The sequence below is a fragment of the Varanus komodoensis genome, unplaced genomic scaffold (assembly GCF_004798865.1).
Source record: "Varanus komodoensis strain SLA01 unplaced genomic scaffold, ASM479886v1 scaffold13_1, whole genome shotgun sequence".
NCBI lineage: Eukaryota > Metazoa > Chordata > Lepidosauria > Squamata > Varanidae > Varanus > Varanus komodoensis.
Window position 1 is genome coordinate 300690 of NW_025335408.1, and position 19563 is coordinate 320252.

General features: G+C 38.7%; 1 protein-coding gene across 1 annotated transcript in view; it reads left to right on the forward strand.

The window, feature by feature from the left end:
- Nucleotides 1-19563, forward strand: part of GRIP1 (glutamate receptor interacting protein 1) — a 244900-nt gene that overhangs the window by 174515 nt on the left and 50822 nt on the right. The window contains exons 3-7 of the mRNA XM_044423123.1: nt 3570-3705; nt 4700-4845; nt 9282-9365; nt 11532-11607; nt 13998-14143. Of these exons, the coding sequence (XP_044279058.1) occupies nt 3570-3705; nt 4700-4845; nt 9282-9365; nt 11532-11607; nt 13998-14143 (588 nt within the window). The remainder of the gene's footprint in view (nt 1-3569; nt 3706-4699; nt 4846-9281; nt 9366-11531; nt 11608-13997; nt 14144-19563) is intronic.

Below are 19563 nucleotides of genomic sequence, written 5' to 3' on the forward strand. Positions count from 1 at the left end.
TTTGGAGCTAAATAAAGTCAGTGAAGAAGGATCCAAAGAGCCAGGTGCAGTCGCTTTTAAGTTCAGTGGGAGTCTTAGGATAACTTTCCTAGCCTAGAGTATCCATGTGTGTTGATGTTGAACTATAACTCCCTTGGTGCCCAACCAGCATGGCCATAGGCAGGGAATGATGAGAGTTAAATGCTAACATATCCAGAAGACACTAGATTGGTGAAGGCTGCTTAGGACCTTCCTTTGCACAGCAACCACTTTAATGACCTGTAAGAAAGCAGTCCTGGAAATAACGGGGCCTTCTGAGGCAGCACAGGAGGCAGCAAAAGGCGTTCTAGTGCGTAAGAGTCGTGAGATCCTTGCAGATAGAACTCCTTTATTCCATGCCTAATTTGTATCCAGTACAAGGAACATTTTATACCTTTTACAGTTTAACTCTTTTCCTTTTTCAGGAGCAGTAAGTTATGCTTTTGTCTAAAACATAGCTTATTCGCCCACCTGTCCTGTGTGTGTGTGTTGATCAAGCGAGCTGCCTTGTTTTTAAGATAGTTAATCTAAGCATTCTGCCAGGCAACGAAGTGACATGAATAAGATGAACAAGGCAAAAGATGCCATAACATCCCTTCAGCCTTGTAAACAGCTCATATACGAGAGCATAGCAACTTGTGCAGTTGAATGATAATCTCCACCATGTCATCCTTATTCTTATATTACTCATCATCCTTTTTTCATTGACAGAAGATTACATGGTGCAGCTTCCTCTGCATATGAAAATACGTAAACATCTCAATTTGCTATGGATCAAATGATTAAGTTGATCCATTTTACTACTCTGGTGAAATCCCAGTTCTATTTAACATGGAAGTTTAACATGTGCAGTCCAATTCTGTCCTTGTTTATTAGAAATAAGTCCCAGTGACAACAGAACATATTCCTGCATAAGTGTGCATAGGACTGGAGCCTTAACCAGGAGTATTTCTAATGCTTCCCTAGAGCATCTTTAATGAACGAACAGGTGCAATTGTTCATTCAGCTTAAATGAAAAGCATTGTAAAAGAAGCTTGAGAAAGAAATGTAATGAGTCTGGGTTATGGAAGGGAATGTCAAGGACACCAAGACTCAATTTCTATTCTTATTGCTTACAAAACATGTTGGGAAAAGGAGCAAATACAAACGGAAGGATACAAAAAGCCCAGCCTGATAAATCCTGCACAGTTCATATGTGCAACGGAAGTTCTAACAAAATCCCATTTGCACAATGGACATGATATTTTCTCCAAAGTGTGTTCCATACAAAGGCAGTTTATTTGTGTTCATTTTCTAAAGCAAGCATATTAAAATAGGCAGCACAATCTTATGCATGTTTACCTTGGAAGAAGTCCTACTGTCTTAAATGGAGTTTCCTCCCTAGTAATCCATTGCTTAGGATTGCAGAATAAATGGCTTGAACCATTCCACACGCCCAATAAGCCTTTACATTTGTAACCCTCAAGCATTAGTTTCCAAGTTTTATTACCCTGTGTTTCCATTTTCATGAGTGCCCTGACACACAAGTGTACATGTATAACTAACTAGTAAGTATGATACTGGGTCTAAGGACAAAATATTTTGTCTGTCAGTTGGATATAAGCTACAGACTGAGACTTAAAGCAATTAATATAAACTTGATATATGGCATTAACATCGGTGCAGAATGAAGAGGTTGGTTGTTTAAGGGTACGAGCCAATCTTATTTAGACAGAAAAATAGTCCATGCTGTCTGAAGCATACTGGGGACTTCAGGAGTTTTTGTCTATGAAATCCTACCATTCCCAGTACTGTTCTCCATTTTTTTCCTGACTACACAGGATTGTTCCCCAACACACTTAAGCTAAGCCTGGCAGGTAGCTACATAACCAAGAACTAAATAGACAAAGATGGGTGGGGAAATTAGAATTGCCAGACAAATGAACGGGAAAGGTGTTCCAGACTGCAGCAGGTAAACTTGTAACATTGTAATAAATGTAGTGGAGAAACTTGAGGTCTGGCGGCACATTGGCAGTTATAAGGATTAGAGCAGAAAGAGAATACAAAAGAACAGGAAAGCAAGAGAACATTTCAGTGCTAATATTTATCTATTCTAGACCTGGGACCCAAGGTCCAAATTTGGAATGCAATAGGTCTCAGTTCCAGATTAAGGGGTTGTTCTTAGCTCGGTAATACAAGTGGGCTAAAGCTTACAAAGAACATGTCATGAAAAACCTGATGAAGTAGAATTCACAATTCAGGGAAATTCCATCAAATGTACTTACAACCTTGGATCAAGACCTTTGTATTCAATTTATGAATATCTATGATAGTGCTGGCGGCACAGGGATTGTTAGGGGCAGGCTGCACAGATCCTGTCCCACTCCATTCCTATAATGTAAATATTCCTAAGAGGCTAAATACTCACTTCCTACAATATTTTCAGCATTTGATTCAGCATTCATACCACCTTTGTATGGATACTTGAGTTATTTGGTCTGCTTTCGTCAGAGCTTATCTTCAATTGCTGGAAACTGTGTATTTCATACAAATCCATGTGTATATAAATACATAAAAGGATAAATAGATAAATTGGGTGCCTCTGGGTATCATGTTGGGGACCTCTTTGCAGCTGCCACTTTAGGGAGCCCTGGGCTAATGATTTATTGACCAAGAAGAGCCTTCTATTCAGTACCTGAGGTCCAAGGCTATAGTCGCTTTCCTGTTGAACTCAGTGGAACTTACTTCTGAGTAGGAAACATTAGCAAAACTCATTTAGAACATGTGGAAAATATCTTTAGTTGGATGATGGGTTACCAAATTAGTGATAAAAACTGTGTATGCACTTAAACAGAAAGGGCATTTTCACAGATTTAAAGTGCTCAAGTTCAAAGGTCATGCACATAATTCAGCAATAAGTTATGAATAATTATCTAGATGAGTTCTATAAGAACATTGCAATTTAACTCAAATATCTATCTCTAGTTTGCCCTATCAAATCTATCTATAAAATTGTTTCTAGGCTACCTTTAAGGGTGAAACCATCCTACGATATATTTTGTTTTATAGACCTCCATGTGTTTCAACTACAGATTGTAAATTCTTTAGTCTAAGTTAAATCCAGAGTTAAGCATTCTTAGCCGTGTGTTGAATTGTGGTCTTTAAAGTATAAACTTTTTTCCTCTCTTTCTCACTGCAAGCTTGACATTAGTGAGACCAATCATCCCTATTACTCTAAAGATCAAAGACGGCTTTTAAAATGCCATAATTAGTTGTAGGTCTTTTAAGCTAGTCAAAGTACTTGTAGCAAAATAAAAAAGAAACATACTATCATGGCACCTTAAAAGCTAACAAATGCATTATTGAAAAAGATTTTCTGAACATTCTATTGCTTACAACTGCCAAGGCCAAGTAAAAATAATTGTACTCAATCCATTCTGTCTTTCATTGTATGGGACCACCATACCAATAGTAACCTGAACAAGAATATATTTGCAGTATTATTGGTTTTTAGAAACAACAACAACAAGCCACCACCATGCTTCAAATCACTGATCATTTTCTTTCAACAGAGGAATTCAAAGGTTCAACAATAGTTGAATTAATGAAGAAAGAAGGCACCACCTTGGGGCTTACCGTATCTGGTGGAATTGACAAGGATGGGAAACCAAGAGTGTCCAACCTTCGTCAAGGAGGAATTGCTGCTAGGTAAACACAAAATTGATGTGGTCACTTCAAAATATAAATCAATAAGCATTGATCAATAATTTTAAGTTAGCTGCATCTTCCCTGAACGGTACTTTTTGGAAGTATTAGACTACAGCTGTCAGCATCCCATCTGGAAAAAGGATGCCGGGAGTTGTCAACACATCTAGAGGACTCTAAGTTGGGGAAGAATGAGGTAGCCTCTCAGAGTAGAAGGACAGAATGAAACCTTTTAGTAGTAGCTTTTCCATTCCTACACTTGAAGTACCAGTCAAGTGTTTTAAGACTATTTCAAGATAATTAATTTCTTTCTACTCTTTTTGAAAATTAATAATTAAACATCTCACAGTTTAAGATGTAATTTTAAAGAAATTAAAAGAGGATGTTTAGTGACCTGTATAGAAGAGTAGCTAGTTAAAACAAAAACTGGGTAAGATAAGCAATTAAATGTAATATAAATAATAGTTAAGTGGACCATATTGTAGCTTATTCTTAACTGGCAACATTTTCTACAAGTGACCCAAATGACTTAATTCTCCAGTGCATCTTAAATCTTATATTACTAAATATTTAAGGGACCATAGTTCAGGATTACCACACTGCATGAAGAAGGGGCATAAACTTAATCCCCGTCAGCTCCAGGTGTAATGAACAGTAGTAGCTGATGGGAAAGATTATTGTTTGATACCTTAAAGAGCTTTGGCCAGTCAGAATACTGGGTTACTTGGATGAGATACATCTATATCTGTATCTTCCTATCCCCCACTTCCTTTTTGGCATGGAGCCCTCTATTTTTTGCCTATGAAGTTTTGTAAGGTCCCATGAATACTAGGGACAATCCATAACTAATATATGCAGACTGGCTATTATGCTTTAGAAAATTAGCAGTTTTAACTTGTAAACATTACAAGTGCATCTTTGTACATTTCAAAGTGAAGTTATTTATTTATTAAGAGAAAATAAATGCTGCTTCATTGAAGAAGAGCTTGTGTTGCAGAAGTGACCAACTGGATGTGGGCGACTACATCAAATCTGTGAATGGCATCAACCTGACAAAGTTTCGCCATGATGAGATCATTAGTTTGCTCAAGAATGTTGGTGAGCGAGTTGTATTGGAAGTGGAGTATGAGCTACCACCAGTCTGTAAGTAATGAGTTGTAAACATGAATGATGTTAGTAGGAATGCTGAACTGTTAATACTTGATCACAGTTAAAACTGTGTTATTGAATTGCATCACATTTCATAGTGTTGTAACAATGTTGATTTATAATGCTTGAATTCATAATTGAGATGAGAAGGCATTCAGTTGTTTTAGGTGCTGAAACTGGTTCACTTTTGTCCCATCTCCTCTTCATGTGACTCATAGGTTCACTATATAGTGTCACTTTGTTCAGTTTCAGCCTTCTCACTGATATATTTTTTGTTTCTCTGAAGTTGATCATTCACTAGCATCATTAGGGTGGTTGGTGTGTGAATGGAAAGAAGGAGCCTTGGGGGAAGGAGGTTGCTGTTGGTGAGGAGGTATCTGCTGCTTTCTGGCAGTAAGCAGGGTTTTTTTCCCATCACAGCACCATCTCCCAGGGCAGCACATTATCTTCCTATATAGAGGGAATGAAAAGAATTATCTGGGATACTTGGAAGGATGCTCATCATGCCCTTCATGACATCACTGTCCTGGCTGAATTGTATGAATGCGTGCAAGCACACACACACACACATGCACAAATACATTCCCACCAAAAAATGCCTTTTGTCCATAGAACTCAGTCAAATCAATGGGAAACTATCATTTATTTATTTGATTGAGTTCTATACCGCTTTTTTTTTTTTTTTTTACACTGAACTCAAAGCAGCTTACGTCATTCTGCTCCTCTCAGTCTCATCTCCACAAGAACAACCCTGTGAAGTAGGTTGAGCTGACTGGGCCAAAGTCACCCAGTGAGCTCCATGGCCAAGCAGGGACTAGACCACAGTTGCCTGAGTGCCAGTCCTGCATTCCTAATCATTACAGCACACTGGCCCTCTCTCTTAAAGAAACCATCTTCTACTGGCTTCTATTTTTTGAATGTATAAATCAAATTATACATTTGATTTATACAACTGCCCCTCCATCTGAACACACTGACATAACTTGATAATTGGTGCACCCAATCGTATGAATTAAAAGTGCTGTCTGTCGTGCAGTAGTAGAAGTACTTGTCATCGTAAGCCTCGTCATTGTATGCTGGACTTTGGTCTGAAAATGTAATTTGAATGTCGTGTGCTTTAGGTGCAATTGGTTAAATTAAATCTTGTGCATTTTTAAACACTGAGGTGCTCAGTTTATGCTGTTGTTTGGTGGCTGCTGTGAATAATTAAGCTTTCTGAGCTGAATTATGGGGTTTTGATTAACTAAAAATCAACTGAACATCCAGGAATCTTAATAGGTTAAACATATTTATTTTGAATTGAATAACCACATTTGCTCTGTTATGCTCAATATACATGTGATTTTTGTCCACTGAATTGAAAAAGAAGTCTGTCATGCTCCATTACTGTTACAACTTGTAACCATTTGTTTTAAGTTTCGAGAAGTCTGACCGTGTGCATATATATTTGGTAATAAGACTGAATGATAGCCTTGCTGTTACTGTAAATATTTGGTCAACAATTTTTGGCCAACTCCTTCCTATATTAATGGTTGCCACTGTAATTTTCACAGTGACACACTGCAATTTTCACACAACCCCACACACCAGTCAATGTTTAAAAATTGTGTCTAGAACTGGCGTTCTTGATTTAACTGCTATATTATATATACTGAAGGACTTCTACTTCTCCCTTATAAATTAAAAAAATAATAGTACCCTCTCTCAAAGGAACAGTTTGAGGCTGAACAAGATAAAACATGCTGAAGAGATAAAATGTTCGGATAATAAAAAAATAAAGCTGCATTGGTAACAATTTCTCTAAACTACTTATGGGCTTAGAATTAGTATCACTGATGATAGACTTAATACCTAGAAAAATACTGAAAAATATTTCAAAATAAATGTGAATTTCTTCAGAGAGCCATTGAAGAACTAATGAGTTGCAAGTTCATCCAAGAGTTACAATTGTATAGGTATTGTCTGCCTTCTTCATCCTAGCGATATTTATTTAGGTTTCAGAATTTTTGTAACTGAGCTTTTCTCTTGTACCCCCAGTATTCTTTAGTTCCCACAGATGGAGAAAAAAGTTTTCATTGGACTATTTCAATATTACTTTCAATAAATATTGGCATAATATTAAGAGTGAAATGCATTTGTAAATTCTGTGCATTTCATCCAAGAATTTCTATCTCTTGATTTTATCTTATTGGAACAGAATGAACCACACCTTATACTACTGTTCTGCCCAACCTAAAATTCAAGTTCTGTGTTTTGTTTATTGACAATGAATTACTATTATGTACAGATGTGTATGTTCAGAAACCTGCTTTTTCACTTATATTGCTGTAGCTCTGGATTTGTTGCAGTAGTCACCTGATAGACTGGAAGAAAGATACCCTATTAGGATTGAAATATTATCTCACAAAGTATTATAAGTGTAACTTTCTACCTTATTCATGTCTCCTCTTAGTCCCCTTTGCAGCATCCCCTGCCCATTTGCCTGGAAACCTACTACATGGCCTGGGGATGATGAGCCATACTGGACTCTGTGCCTGTGCTCTCCCTCTCTGGTGGCGAACAAACATAGTTCTGTGTTAGAACACTTCCTTTGCATGCACAAGGTTCAAAGTTCTATCTCCAGTAGGCCTGGAAATCTCCTGCCTAAAACCCTGGAGAGCTACTAAATACAGTGGTACTTTGGCTCACGAACTTAATTCGTTCCATGACTCTGGTTGTGACCCAAATTGGTTGGGTCCCAAGTCAAATTTCCCCATAAGATTCAATGTAAATAAGCTTAATCCGTTCTGGCCCCTCCAAATGTGGTTGTGAGCCAATTTTTGGTTGCGAGCCAAGTCAAATTTCCCTATAAGGTTCAATGTAAATAAGGTTAATCCATTCTGTAACTATTTTTTAATCAGAAAAATTTGAAACAAAGTGACAAAGAATAACAAAGTAACAAAGTACTGTACAGCACAGTGGAGAACAATAACCTAGGTGGGGGGGAGGTTATTGTTTTGAGGGAGAGTCCCCCTCCATAAGGACACTGGGGAGATCTCTTTCAGGGGTTCCTCTCTTCTTTGTTTCTTAGCTGCAGGGTCAATTTTGGTGAAAAATCTGTCTATAGTCACTTGTTTTTTCCTGCGCTGCATAACCTTTGGAAATGAGAGACCATGTTATCGTTCATCAGATTCAACACTGTTCGTTACAGTTATGTTGGGGTGGTGCTTCTCAAAGAAATCCTGGCACGGGCATGCTCCTGCAGGAAAGACGGGTGCAATCTCGGCCATCTCCCCCCCCCAAACCAGCACGATCATGGCCATCTCCCCACCACCCCGAGTGGGGAGATGGCCACGATCGCAGTCGCATTCATGCAGGGAAGAAGTGCGTGATTGCAGCTGTGCTGTGCTGCGCCTGTCTTTCCTGCAGGAGCGTGCCTGTGATCACGCACGTCTTCCCTGCACGAACGCAACTGCGATCGTGGTCATCTCCCCTCTCGGGAAGGGGAGGAGATGGCTGCGATCTTGGTCACCACCCAATGCGGAGTTCGCAACCCAGGTCAAAATTTCCATGAAATGTTTGTTCGCGACCCAATTTGGTTGTGAACCAAGGCATTCGTGAGCCGAGGTACCACTGTACTGATAGAGATGTAACAACAGTTTGACAATTCCTTCCATAATGAGAAAGAGACAAAGTTCCCACCTCTGTTTCCACTGACAGGGCATTGGAAAAATGTGAAATTTGTCTGGTTTGCCTCAAGCTAAGCAATCTAAACATCTTTATGTCTCATCTGACCCCCTTGTACAATAAGAATATACAACGATTTTGACTGAGATTTAGTTGTTCGATGTGACCGCTTCTGTTGAAATCATAGAAATTCTTTTTTGTAAAAATGTAATTGACTTCTTTGGACAAAGCAGTGTCCGGTAGCGATTGTTTTAATTCAATTAATTAAACCATAAGTTAAGGGGGACTTGCCATAATTGAGACACTTCCATTTTCCTACAAATGGAACAATCTACAAATCTGGCCTTTCTCAGTTGTTTCCGTGATGTGGGAACAGAGGCCATTGTGTGTTAAACAACCCTAATTTAACCTGTGGGTTTTTTTCTTGAATTAATGGGATTGTTTAACCCACAAACAGCCCCAAGTTCCCCTGTTTGAATAATATAGAAATAATCCATAAATGCGGCATGTGTAGGTTGTTCCAAGAAACCAGAAGCAGCTCACATATGGCTCAGGCACAGTCCACATTCCAGCAGTTTGTGGATTAATTAATCCATGAATTGTCACTGGGTGCTACAATTATATCCGAACAAGCCTACTGTCTCCAAGTGAAATGATTATTTTAGTTTTGTTTTCATATAAAACTACATGTCTTGGCTATATTAGGAATATTGTACTACTTACAGCAACTGTATTGAATATAATCATAACTTCTTGTTTTTCAGCTGTACAAGGTTCAGGTGTCATCTTTAGAACTGTAGAAGTTACTTTACATAAAGAAGGGAACACTTTTGGTTTTGTTATTAGAGGTAAGTTTCCTTTTAGACATGGTTTTTCAACATTTTGGGGCTTACCCTGCTTTTGAACTTATTCTGCCTTCTGTGCCCCCACCCAGCACAGCACTGACCATTTGAACTTGCAAAGATCCTTGTGCATATTAGGGTCCCTAAAGTCTTGTGCTGTGTGCAAAATTCTGCAGATTGCATCAGTAACCCAACAATGACATTAGAAAGGAGAACAGAGCAAGGTATCAGTGACAGTTCCTCCTAAAGCTGCATATAGATTTACAACATCAAATAAACCAGCTACTGTTCAAAAAATCAGGATGAGGTGATATAGCAAGTGGAGGAACACTCACTCCCAAAATCCAAATGCATGCAGTGATAATTCAGTGAGAAGGCATTCAACCTGCCTATCGTGTACATGCTGAAGCAAAGATAGCTTCACATCTCTTAACATCTGAACCTTCCTGTGGCCCACAGTTTGAGAATCATTGCACCAGCAATTTGTTGTTTTAATTTCTATACAAAGCCAGCATGTGTCAATATTTGCTCTTTGGACATTATGCATGAATTATTAGTTAAATTGATATGGCACCTAAGTATTCAAGGTAGTTAACAATTAGAATTAAAACACAGCAAGCAATAAAACATGCATGATGATATGTAAATAGAAGACCAAATAAAAATCAATCTGGGTCAGTCAATAAAATAATAAAACACAAGACAGAAATTAGTTAAAATTTCATGAGCATTAAAACAGATAAGCTGAACAGGAGGCAAAGACCTGGCTATTTATTTTTTTTAAGTTGGCATAGCAGTGGAAGGATGCCAAAAAGGAAACCAGCTGAGCATTGCTAGGAGTAGAATTCAAAACCTGGAATACAGACACTAAAAAACCTAAAAAACCTCAGGTGTTGGCAGCCCTAAATAGGCTGTCTAGAAGACCTCAGATTACAGGAATTTTCATATCAGTAAATATAACCTTTCAGGTAGCCTGGTCCCAAAATGTTTAAGTCGTATGTGCGAGGTAACTTTCCACATTGACTCTACTGTTCAGGATTTAAGTTCAGAATTGTAACAACAGTTCTGTTGCTTTTAATGGAATTTAGGGTACTTCCCAATGTGGTTTAATGGTGGCCTCACCCTGCTCCATTTAAAGAACCTTGTAGTGGTCCATGTATTGTTGTCTTCTTCATGCTTCTTTCAGCTTCGGCTGATCCATCAGCTGCGCCCCTACCTGGAGTACGACTGCCTGGCGACAGTGACACACGCGTTGGTGACTTCCCGCCTTGACTTCTGTAACGCGCTCTGCATGAGCCTACCCTTGAAGACAGTCCGGATACTTCAATTGGTTCAAAATAGAGCTGCCAGGCTGCTGACGGGGACTGGGAGTTATGTTCACATGACTCCAGTCCTCCGTCAGCTTCACTGGCTTCCCATTGAAGTCCGGGCCCAATTCAAGGTGTTGGTGATGACCTATAAAGCCCTAAACGGCTTGGGTGCTGGCTACCTGAAGGAGCGCTTACGTCCATATATGCCCGCTCGCCCCATGAGATCAGCGGGAGAGGCTCTTCTCCGGGAACCTTCCGTGAAGGAAATTAGGAGGATAGGTACTCAGAGGAGGGCTTTCTCTGCGGTGGCGCCCAATCTATGGAATGCGCTCCCCAGAGAGATCTGCCTGGTGCCGTCGTTATTTGTTTTTCGGCGCCAGGCGAAGACCTTTTTATTCAAGCGTCATTTTAATTGTTAATGGTATTTATTTTTATTCTTTGGCCAGGGCAACTTATTTTATACTGTTATATGTGTTTTATATTGTTAATTTATGTATTTTAATTTATTTATTTGTAAGCTGCCTCGAGGCTTCAGTGAATGGGGTGGCCTAGAAATTTTCTAAATAAATAAATAATGTGGCCCTTCTGTATTTTCCTACAGATCTGACAGCTGACCAATGGTTTCTATATTATAATGCTAGGAGTCTTCTGTCTGGAACATCTAACTAACTTTAGCTGGATTAAGCTCCACAGAGTCTTGAACACCGTAATTCACCACAGAAAAAGCATCTTGGTGTTTTGTGGGGGAAGAGGAGAGAATGTTCTGTCTGTGCATGCTGCAGATGTTTCTAGGTGGTTAGTTTGGAAATAGATTTTTATAGAAGTAGTAAGAAGAAAGTGCCTATTTCATTCTCTTTTCTAGGTGGAGCACATGATGACAGAAATAAATCTCGTCCAGTTGTAATAACATGTGTTAGACCTGGAGGGCCTGCTGACAGGTACAATTCATCTTTTGCAGTCCATGTGCATGCGCCCACACATACGAGAGAGACAGAGAGAAAGAGACAGGGAGGAAAAAGGATACATTTTTGAGAAAGGTGTATGTAAAGACTGACATTTGCAAAGCACAATAGATGCATTCATGTCCATTGTGCCTTAAGAATTATATGCTTTATTGAAGGAGTGGTAATAGGCATTCCAGAAGACAGCATGGAATGAATTTTAATTGAGACACACAATTGTGTGTTATTGTTAAGCAGAGTTTACTTTTTTAAAATGCTTTAAGAGGAATAGAATGTACTTTGCAAGATGCATACTGAGTTTATCTTGAAACTTGCATATAGTTTAATTTTAAGATGTTTTCTTTCATTTCAGTATCTTAGTACAGCTTTTGTTGATGTGTTTCACAATAAATGCATAAGTAGTAGCAGTAGCAGCAGTAGTAATAGTAGTAATTCCTCCAAGGAGCTAAACAGTCAGCTGCTTCCCCCACTTTTATCTTCATAACAACCTGAGGTTACTAACCTGAATAAAGTTAGGCCTGAGATGCTGACTGTCCCAAGGTCAACAAATGGGCTTCATGGCCAAAGAAGGATTTAGCTAAAGGCTCTTCTAGTAAATGTGGAAAAATACGGAACTATTGAGATTGCAGTTATATTAGTAATAGCATCAAAATGTTATTTAAAAAAATAAATTCAGAAACCAGTCAAGGTGCTGGTTTCAGTCATCCTTCCTAGTGGTGCTGGCCCACGCGCCACTCTGTTCCATCCTGAGCTGACTGTTTGCATGCACTGTGCTTCAGGCTACAGTGGATCATCACCTGTGTGAGCGTTTGCATGTGCCCCACCCCCAAGCATCCCTTTCTTCCTCACAAATATCCATGTCCTACCTCTGATAATGCAGTTCTCACAAATGAATGTGCTTACCAGTTCCCATACAAAATTTTGTGTATGTTCATCCCTTTTTGGATCAGGACAAAGATTAAGAAAAGTGAGCAGTCCAGAAATCTGATGTGCATTCTTTTCTTCTGCAATCGTACATTTTCTCTGAATCTTGGGGTGTGCCAGAGAATATTGTCCTTGGCTACCACCCTCCTTTCTGGAGCTCGTGTGTGTGGACTGCAAGGGGCAGCCAAGTGAGGGCCAAGGGATGGGTGATTCCCCACCTTTTTGCCTTCCCTCTAGTTGGCAGCACTCCAGCCATGGGCTGATGGTGCCAAGGCCCTCAATTTTCCATGGGTACACGGAGCACTGTATGACTTTGCTGAGAGAAGCAGCTGTTTCTGATGTAGGACTACTTCTATCTCCACCTTTACGTTACTCGCTATCCTGTTACTTGTCCACTGTGCTCTGCCCTTCGCACATGGATGCCAAAACCTTTTCCATTCCTTTTTATAATGGAGAGCATGCAGAAGTGGGCCAAAGGGTCTGTGTTCTTTCAGATGGTACAGGAAAGGAAAACAAGTACTTTCAAAATATGCATATCAAAAAAATGAAGGGATTATCCCTCACTGTTTGCAATTTCTCCCATTAAAATGTGAGAGACAACTTTCTTTGATACTTTAGCTAAGCATCAGTTTAAGGCCTCGCCTCTTTGTGTGTCAATGGAGGTTAGTAAAGAGGCATTCAGAGACGGTGTTAGTGCTTGCCACTGCTGCCTATACAGCGAGTTATAAGGGGTGGCAAAGTGGTTTTTAATTTATGCAGTAGGGAAGTGGCTAAAAGTTTCTGCAGTGATGCTGTTCTTCCCCTGCACCCAGCAACTGTGTAATTGCTATATTGCCATATAGAACAGCTGCAGGGGCTTCAGCTCATACCCATAAAGCAGTGTGAATGCCCTATGCAGTTTATGTAGCATCCTGAAGGTGACCTAAAGCTAATTCACAGTTATAGGACCGATTTCCTGTGAAGAGTAAGCAAAACTGGAGCCTCAGCATCTTCCACAGGTAGTATTAAGACCTTTACATTTAGGGTAGCATGTAATGAAAAGATTAAGCGGGGGTTAATAGTATTCATTTTGCTAACCTATATTTTGATGTATATCTGTATTTTGTAATTATAGTGATACTTTATTTTCCTTTGCTTCAAAACATAGCCTTCCTTGAGTGTTCATATTGGAGTGGACACATGTATGTTAGAGAAAAAGATAATACTTAACAATGGCTATTTAATAATGTGCTACTATTTTCTGGTCACTGGTTTTCTGCTGGAAACAATTCTTTTTTCCTAGTGGCCCCTGAACTGTCCTGCAGTCACAATAATTTTTAAGAAAAAAGACAGTTCAATTGAAATTTGGGAAGGGGTATTAAAGAATCTCTTTGCATGTGGCTATTATCTCCAAATCTCATTATATCAGATTAATAATGACTGCTCTTTTGATCCTGTTTCAGAGAGGGTACAATCAAGCCAGGTGACAGGTTGCTCAGTGTTGATGGTATTCGGCTTGTTGGAACATCACACAGCGAAGCCATGAGTATTCTCAAACAGTGTGGGCAAGAAGCAACTTTGCTCATCGAATACGATGTCTCAGTTATGGGTAAGCTGAAATGCTGAGCTTTCATTCTGGGAGCCATCTGTGACATTTTACTGTCCATCTTTTAGAGGCTACTTGAACAATGATTATGACCTGTTATGCCTCTGGTAGCACAGATATTCCCATCAGCAGCATCTCATTAATCTTTCTAGGTTCGTGGAGAGGTGAACAGTATTTTATTGTAATTTAGAGTCTAGCTATTTCATGGTTTTGCAGACTGAAAGCATACCATAGCTCCTATCAAGGTAGTAACTCTCCCAATCATCGAGTTATACCAAGAAGATAGCAGCATGTGGTTATTTTTCTTGGATCCATTAAAAAAAATCCTACATGGTATGTCATGAACTCTTATGTCCATCTGGTGACAGAAAAGGCAAAAAGATGTGTTAAAAACATAAATCCTAGAGGCACCGTGTGAGACAGTAGAAAAGTCCTGCTAATACAGGCATTTGTCTAAAAAATATATTTCTTCAAGAGCACCAGAAGATGCTTTCCCCTCTAAGAAAGCTTTTCAGTGAAAAGCATTGTGGTTTCCTATGGTCTGTTTAGAAGTGTTAGGATTATGGATAAATGTGCTTCAGAATTCATAAGCTCAATAACCTGGCAACTATTTTTGCAGAAAATGGTATGAAAATGGTATGAAAATTTCAACCTTAATTTAGTAGCTCAAGAAAGTTGTATAAAACAGCATGGACTTTATGGCTTTTTCATTTTTCATGGTAGGCCTCACACAAGGCCATCGACAGGAAGATTAACTGCATTTTCTTATCAATAAGGGATTTAAAAGTCTCTTCAGGAAGAGGAAAAATATGAGGCCAGTCAATTGGCTTGGTGAGATTATACCCATGGGACACTTTTCCCTCTGATATCCTACACTGAATCTGATTACTCTGTACAGTAATGTACCTGTTACTAGATAATGGTATAGGTAGGTGAATGATATGGAAAATAACTGCATGGGACTCCTAACCTCCTAGAATTTTCATACTAGAAATATTGATCTGTGACTGGTGAAGTAGATTTTATAGTAGAAATACTGAACTGCAACTAACAAAGTAGGTTTCAGCATGGATTATATTTAAGAAAATTTATATTTAAGAATATAATATTCTTAAATATATTTAAGAAAATTTAAAATACATGCTAAAACCTAGTACATGGCTGAATTTTACAAATCTGAAATATACCTATTTAGAATGGAAAATATCATAGTCTTCCCCAAAGAATAAAAATTTAGGGACTCTTTGAAGTTCATATTCCCTCAAAGGATGCAGTGAGAGAGTCCGGTGGTGTGCTGCAGCTAACTGACCCATTGTGAATGACTGTGCCCAACACCCATTGGTGCTGTGTGGCATATCCAGCTCCTTAGGTGAAGTGCAGCACACAGATAATTCAGTGCTCACTGGATTTTCATTACACAAGACCCCCTAGGTAGGTCTTACATATTCACAGTGGCTGCTGTGCATGCCCCACACCTGTTGCAACCTCACTGCGTGTTGTGTTTGTTATGCAGACAGCCAGTTAGACCCAGCCTTGGTCATATATTGAGCTAGATGCATTCGAATTTGGTGGATTTCTTCTCGGTATGAATAATTCTGGATCCAGCCCATCAGATTTACAATTACAAGCATATTGATTAGGAACATACCTGAATAACTGTTTAGAATTACACTTCCTCTGTAAGCACATGGCTGGTAACATTAGGATACATAATAAATATAAACAATCTTCAAGATAATAATTTTATCTTGTTATTTAGTTGTAGATCATTTCTATATTATTTATATTTATGTTTATATTGTTTATTTATATTGTTTATATATTATTTATATTTTACTATAAGCCATCCTGAGACAATTGGTTGTATAGAATGGGATAAAAATGTTCTAATAAAAATGTTCAAAATAAATAAATAAGAAATGCCCAATAGCTTAGTTGTTGTTCACTTCCCTAGTTTCATCCTCTCAACAAAGAGCTGAGACGGCAACTACCACTTTTGATGGGTATCTTTAGAGGGAGAACTTACCAAACTTAAGACAAAGTAGAGGATGAAAAGGGATCCTTACGAGAATACTAGTGCCAGCTCACTTCAGGCCAGCTCCTAAACTGTGGCATCCCCACACCTCACCTTCAGGGAAAATTGTCAATACATCCTTTTGTAACTGGTTACTAGTTTTGCCAGCAACTTGTTTCCAAAGCAAAGCATTCTATAACTCAAGTTTTATAAGCTAGCAATCCCTCTTTCAGTCTCTAAAGCCATTTTTTTCTACTAATCTGAGGAAGATCACCTTTATAACATTTTTGTTCAATATTGTTTTTCAATCACAGACAAACTTGACTAATTCCATAACTTCAGTACAATCCAGATCATTTAGAAATGTTTGTTTAGAAATGTTTTCATTATGAGAGCAACCTGTATCACCATGCATTCTTAAAATACTTGAAACCACAGGTAAATGATGATCCAGGAAATTAAAAACAAAAACAAAACAGTCAACAATACGAAAACAATACTGCCAACAGTAACTTTTAGAAGTACTTTAAAACCATGAATAAATAAAAATATTTTGCCTGGACCCTGAAAGAAGGCATTGCTAGTGGAAGGCACACGGAGAAGAGTACTGCCAGTGAGCTAATATCACGGACAGGTTGGGATAGAAGGAAGCTCTTTTTCAGGCTCTGGCTTTGGCCTGGTTTGTACTTAATGTTAATCCATTTTTAAACCCTTCATTAATGGATGGTTTGTCAGCCTGCCCCAGGTTGGCTTGGCTGACAGTCAATGAATCAATTTATTCTATTTCTGTCCTGCCTTTTTTTTTTCTTCCCAGAATCAAGGGAGTTTACATAAATCCCCTCCTCATCTCAATCTTATCCTCACATTAATTCTGTGAGGTAGGTTGGGTTGAGAGTGTTTGACTGGCCCAAAGTCATACAGCTGACTCCATGCCTGAGTGGGGACTAGGAATCAGATCTCCTGAGTTTCAGTCCCATACTCTTAACCACTGTACTACACTGGCTCTCAATCAGACTTTGATTTGTTTTCTCAATCCTTGGGTATTTTATTTCCTTCCCCCTTTGTCTGCTCCCTTACATGCCTTTGCAGTATTAACATTGTTCTAATGTAAATAGTATTGGCATGTAGAGTATCTGGAGTTTTTTTTTAATCACTCTTGCCTGTCACCATGGCAAAAAGATTCATGGTTCTGGGTTCACACATGGTTTGAACTGCCCAGATTTCACAAACCATTGGTTCACATTGGTTGCTTGTGGTTAGCAAACCATGGTTTGTTAATGTGAGCACCTTTATACATCATGACAACCAAGAACTTAACAATTTTGGATTAAATAAACCACGGGTGAGTGTTAGATAACTGAAACCATCACAGAAAAAAGAACATGAAGGAATATTAAATATTGGCAAAATTTGATATATTACAGAGTCCCATTTTAAACTAAAATAATAAAATTACTCTTCTTATGTTCCAGCCACATTCTGTATATCACGTTCTGAAAAGGCATATTGAGTTTACTTTTAAAAATAGCAAATGGTAAACCTAGCAGCTATTATAACCTATGCTCGCTTCTGTTCCACCAATTATAACCAAAAACTATAGAAAACAAGAAGTACGATTATCTTTAGGTATACAAAATATTGTAATTTTGTAAAACTTCAGGTCCTCCCCAAAGTGATAGAAAAACAGTTCAGTTTGTACACTACAAACTTGCAAATAGCTCTAACAGGCCCAATTAACATTTCTCTCTAGCACTTTTGAAACTGAGGCCTCATTAAAAATCAGTTGCATAAACATTGTTCCCTGTAGGAGACAGGCTATAAAGGTGAAGTGAAATTTAATTATTGCCAAATAAGTACAAATAAAGTTTCATTATCTGAATTATCAAGAGAAAAGCAATTCATATTCTCCAGAAAACTACTTAGATTACAAACATATGTTAAAGAATTCCTACCAGTAAGTGGGCAATGGTACAGGATTTAGTTTCCCTTGGATGGGAAAACATGGGGGACTTGGTAACTGCATTCAGACAGTGTCTGGATTTACATGATTAAAGACACCATGGGGATTTTAAAAGAGCCACCAAGGTTTGTGGGCACCCATTCCATTATTCAATCCCTATTCAAAGCTTATCATATTGTACAAACCCAGCAAGGATTGGTATTGGTGTGGTTAACAAATCCATCAGAACCCTAAAATTCACCGCCCATGGAGTCTTTGTGTTTTGTTCACTATGCCAGCAACTCACGGTTGCCAAGTTTGGATGAGACAACAAGCTATGAGAAGAGGACAGGCAGAAAATGAGTGCAACTGTGCACCATCTTGTTCATGTCCCAGCAAGAGGTATTGAGAGGTGTGCTACTTCTGATAGTGGAAGTTATGCGTAGTCATCATGATTGGTGGCCACTGATTGCCTTATCCTATAAGAAACTATGCTTTGGAAGGCCATCATCAAAACCGGAGACAGTGAGTTCCTTAATTTGCCTGTGTTCTTCGAGAAAAAGTACATAATTCCATGTGTGAATCTTTAATTTCCCAGAGTTCAACCTCACTGGATGGCTGCAGTTTCCATTCTGTACCCCATACATAATTGTATATGCTCCATCATGTTCATTCCACCCTTACTTGCTCTGTTCCTAAGTTGAAAAGTCCTAGTGTTGGTAACTTTGCTAGTGTCCTTTGATCATTTTTGTTGCCTTTTTCTGCACTTTCTCCACAATATCTTTCTTGAGGTAAGGTTGCAATAAGTGGGACAAAGTGTAGGACTGAAAAGAGGTTAAGTTCTTCCTCTTGGAAGTATGACTTAGGATAGTGATCACCCAGTCTTTAATCTAATCATGTGTAAAAGATCTCCACAGTTAATATTCTCCTATGGGTGCTTCATTGAAGTGATAGAGGAATGTACAGTTTTTTGGTTTTAGTGTACTTGAGGTTTTGATTAACTTCTGGCAGACTGTTAGGGAAATTAACAGGACTTCTTGCTGCCATCCTGGCATGGCTGATGCCTTGCCGCCTTCCTTGCCTGTCCTTAGAGCAGCCTTTCCCAAGCTGGTGCCCTCCAAATCTTTTGGACTTCAGCTCGTGTCGGATCCAGCCAGTATGACCAATGATCAGGAATGTTTCCAATTGTAGTCCACAATCCCTGGAGAGTACCAGATTGGGGAAGCCTGCCTTGATCTGACCAGAGTTCAAAGTGGGGAACATGTATCAGACATTTTAAAGATATGATGATGATGATGATGATGATGATGTGGTTTATTATTGTTTCATTAAATGTGTAATGAAAAGGCCAGTTAAAAGGGGACTGTATGGAGTTTGCCTAGGAGAAGTAATTGAAAAGATACCTTGTTAACCCTTAAATTCTTAAATCTGGGTAGTAAGTGGCTTTACTTAGAAAGGTTCATATCATGG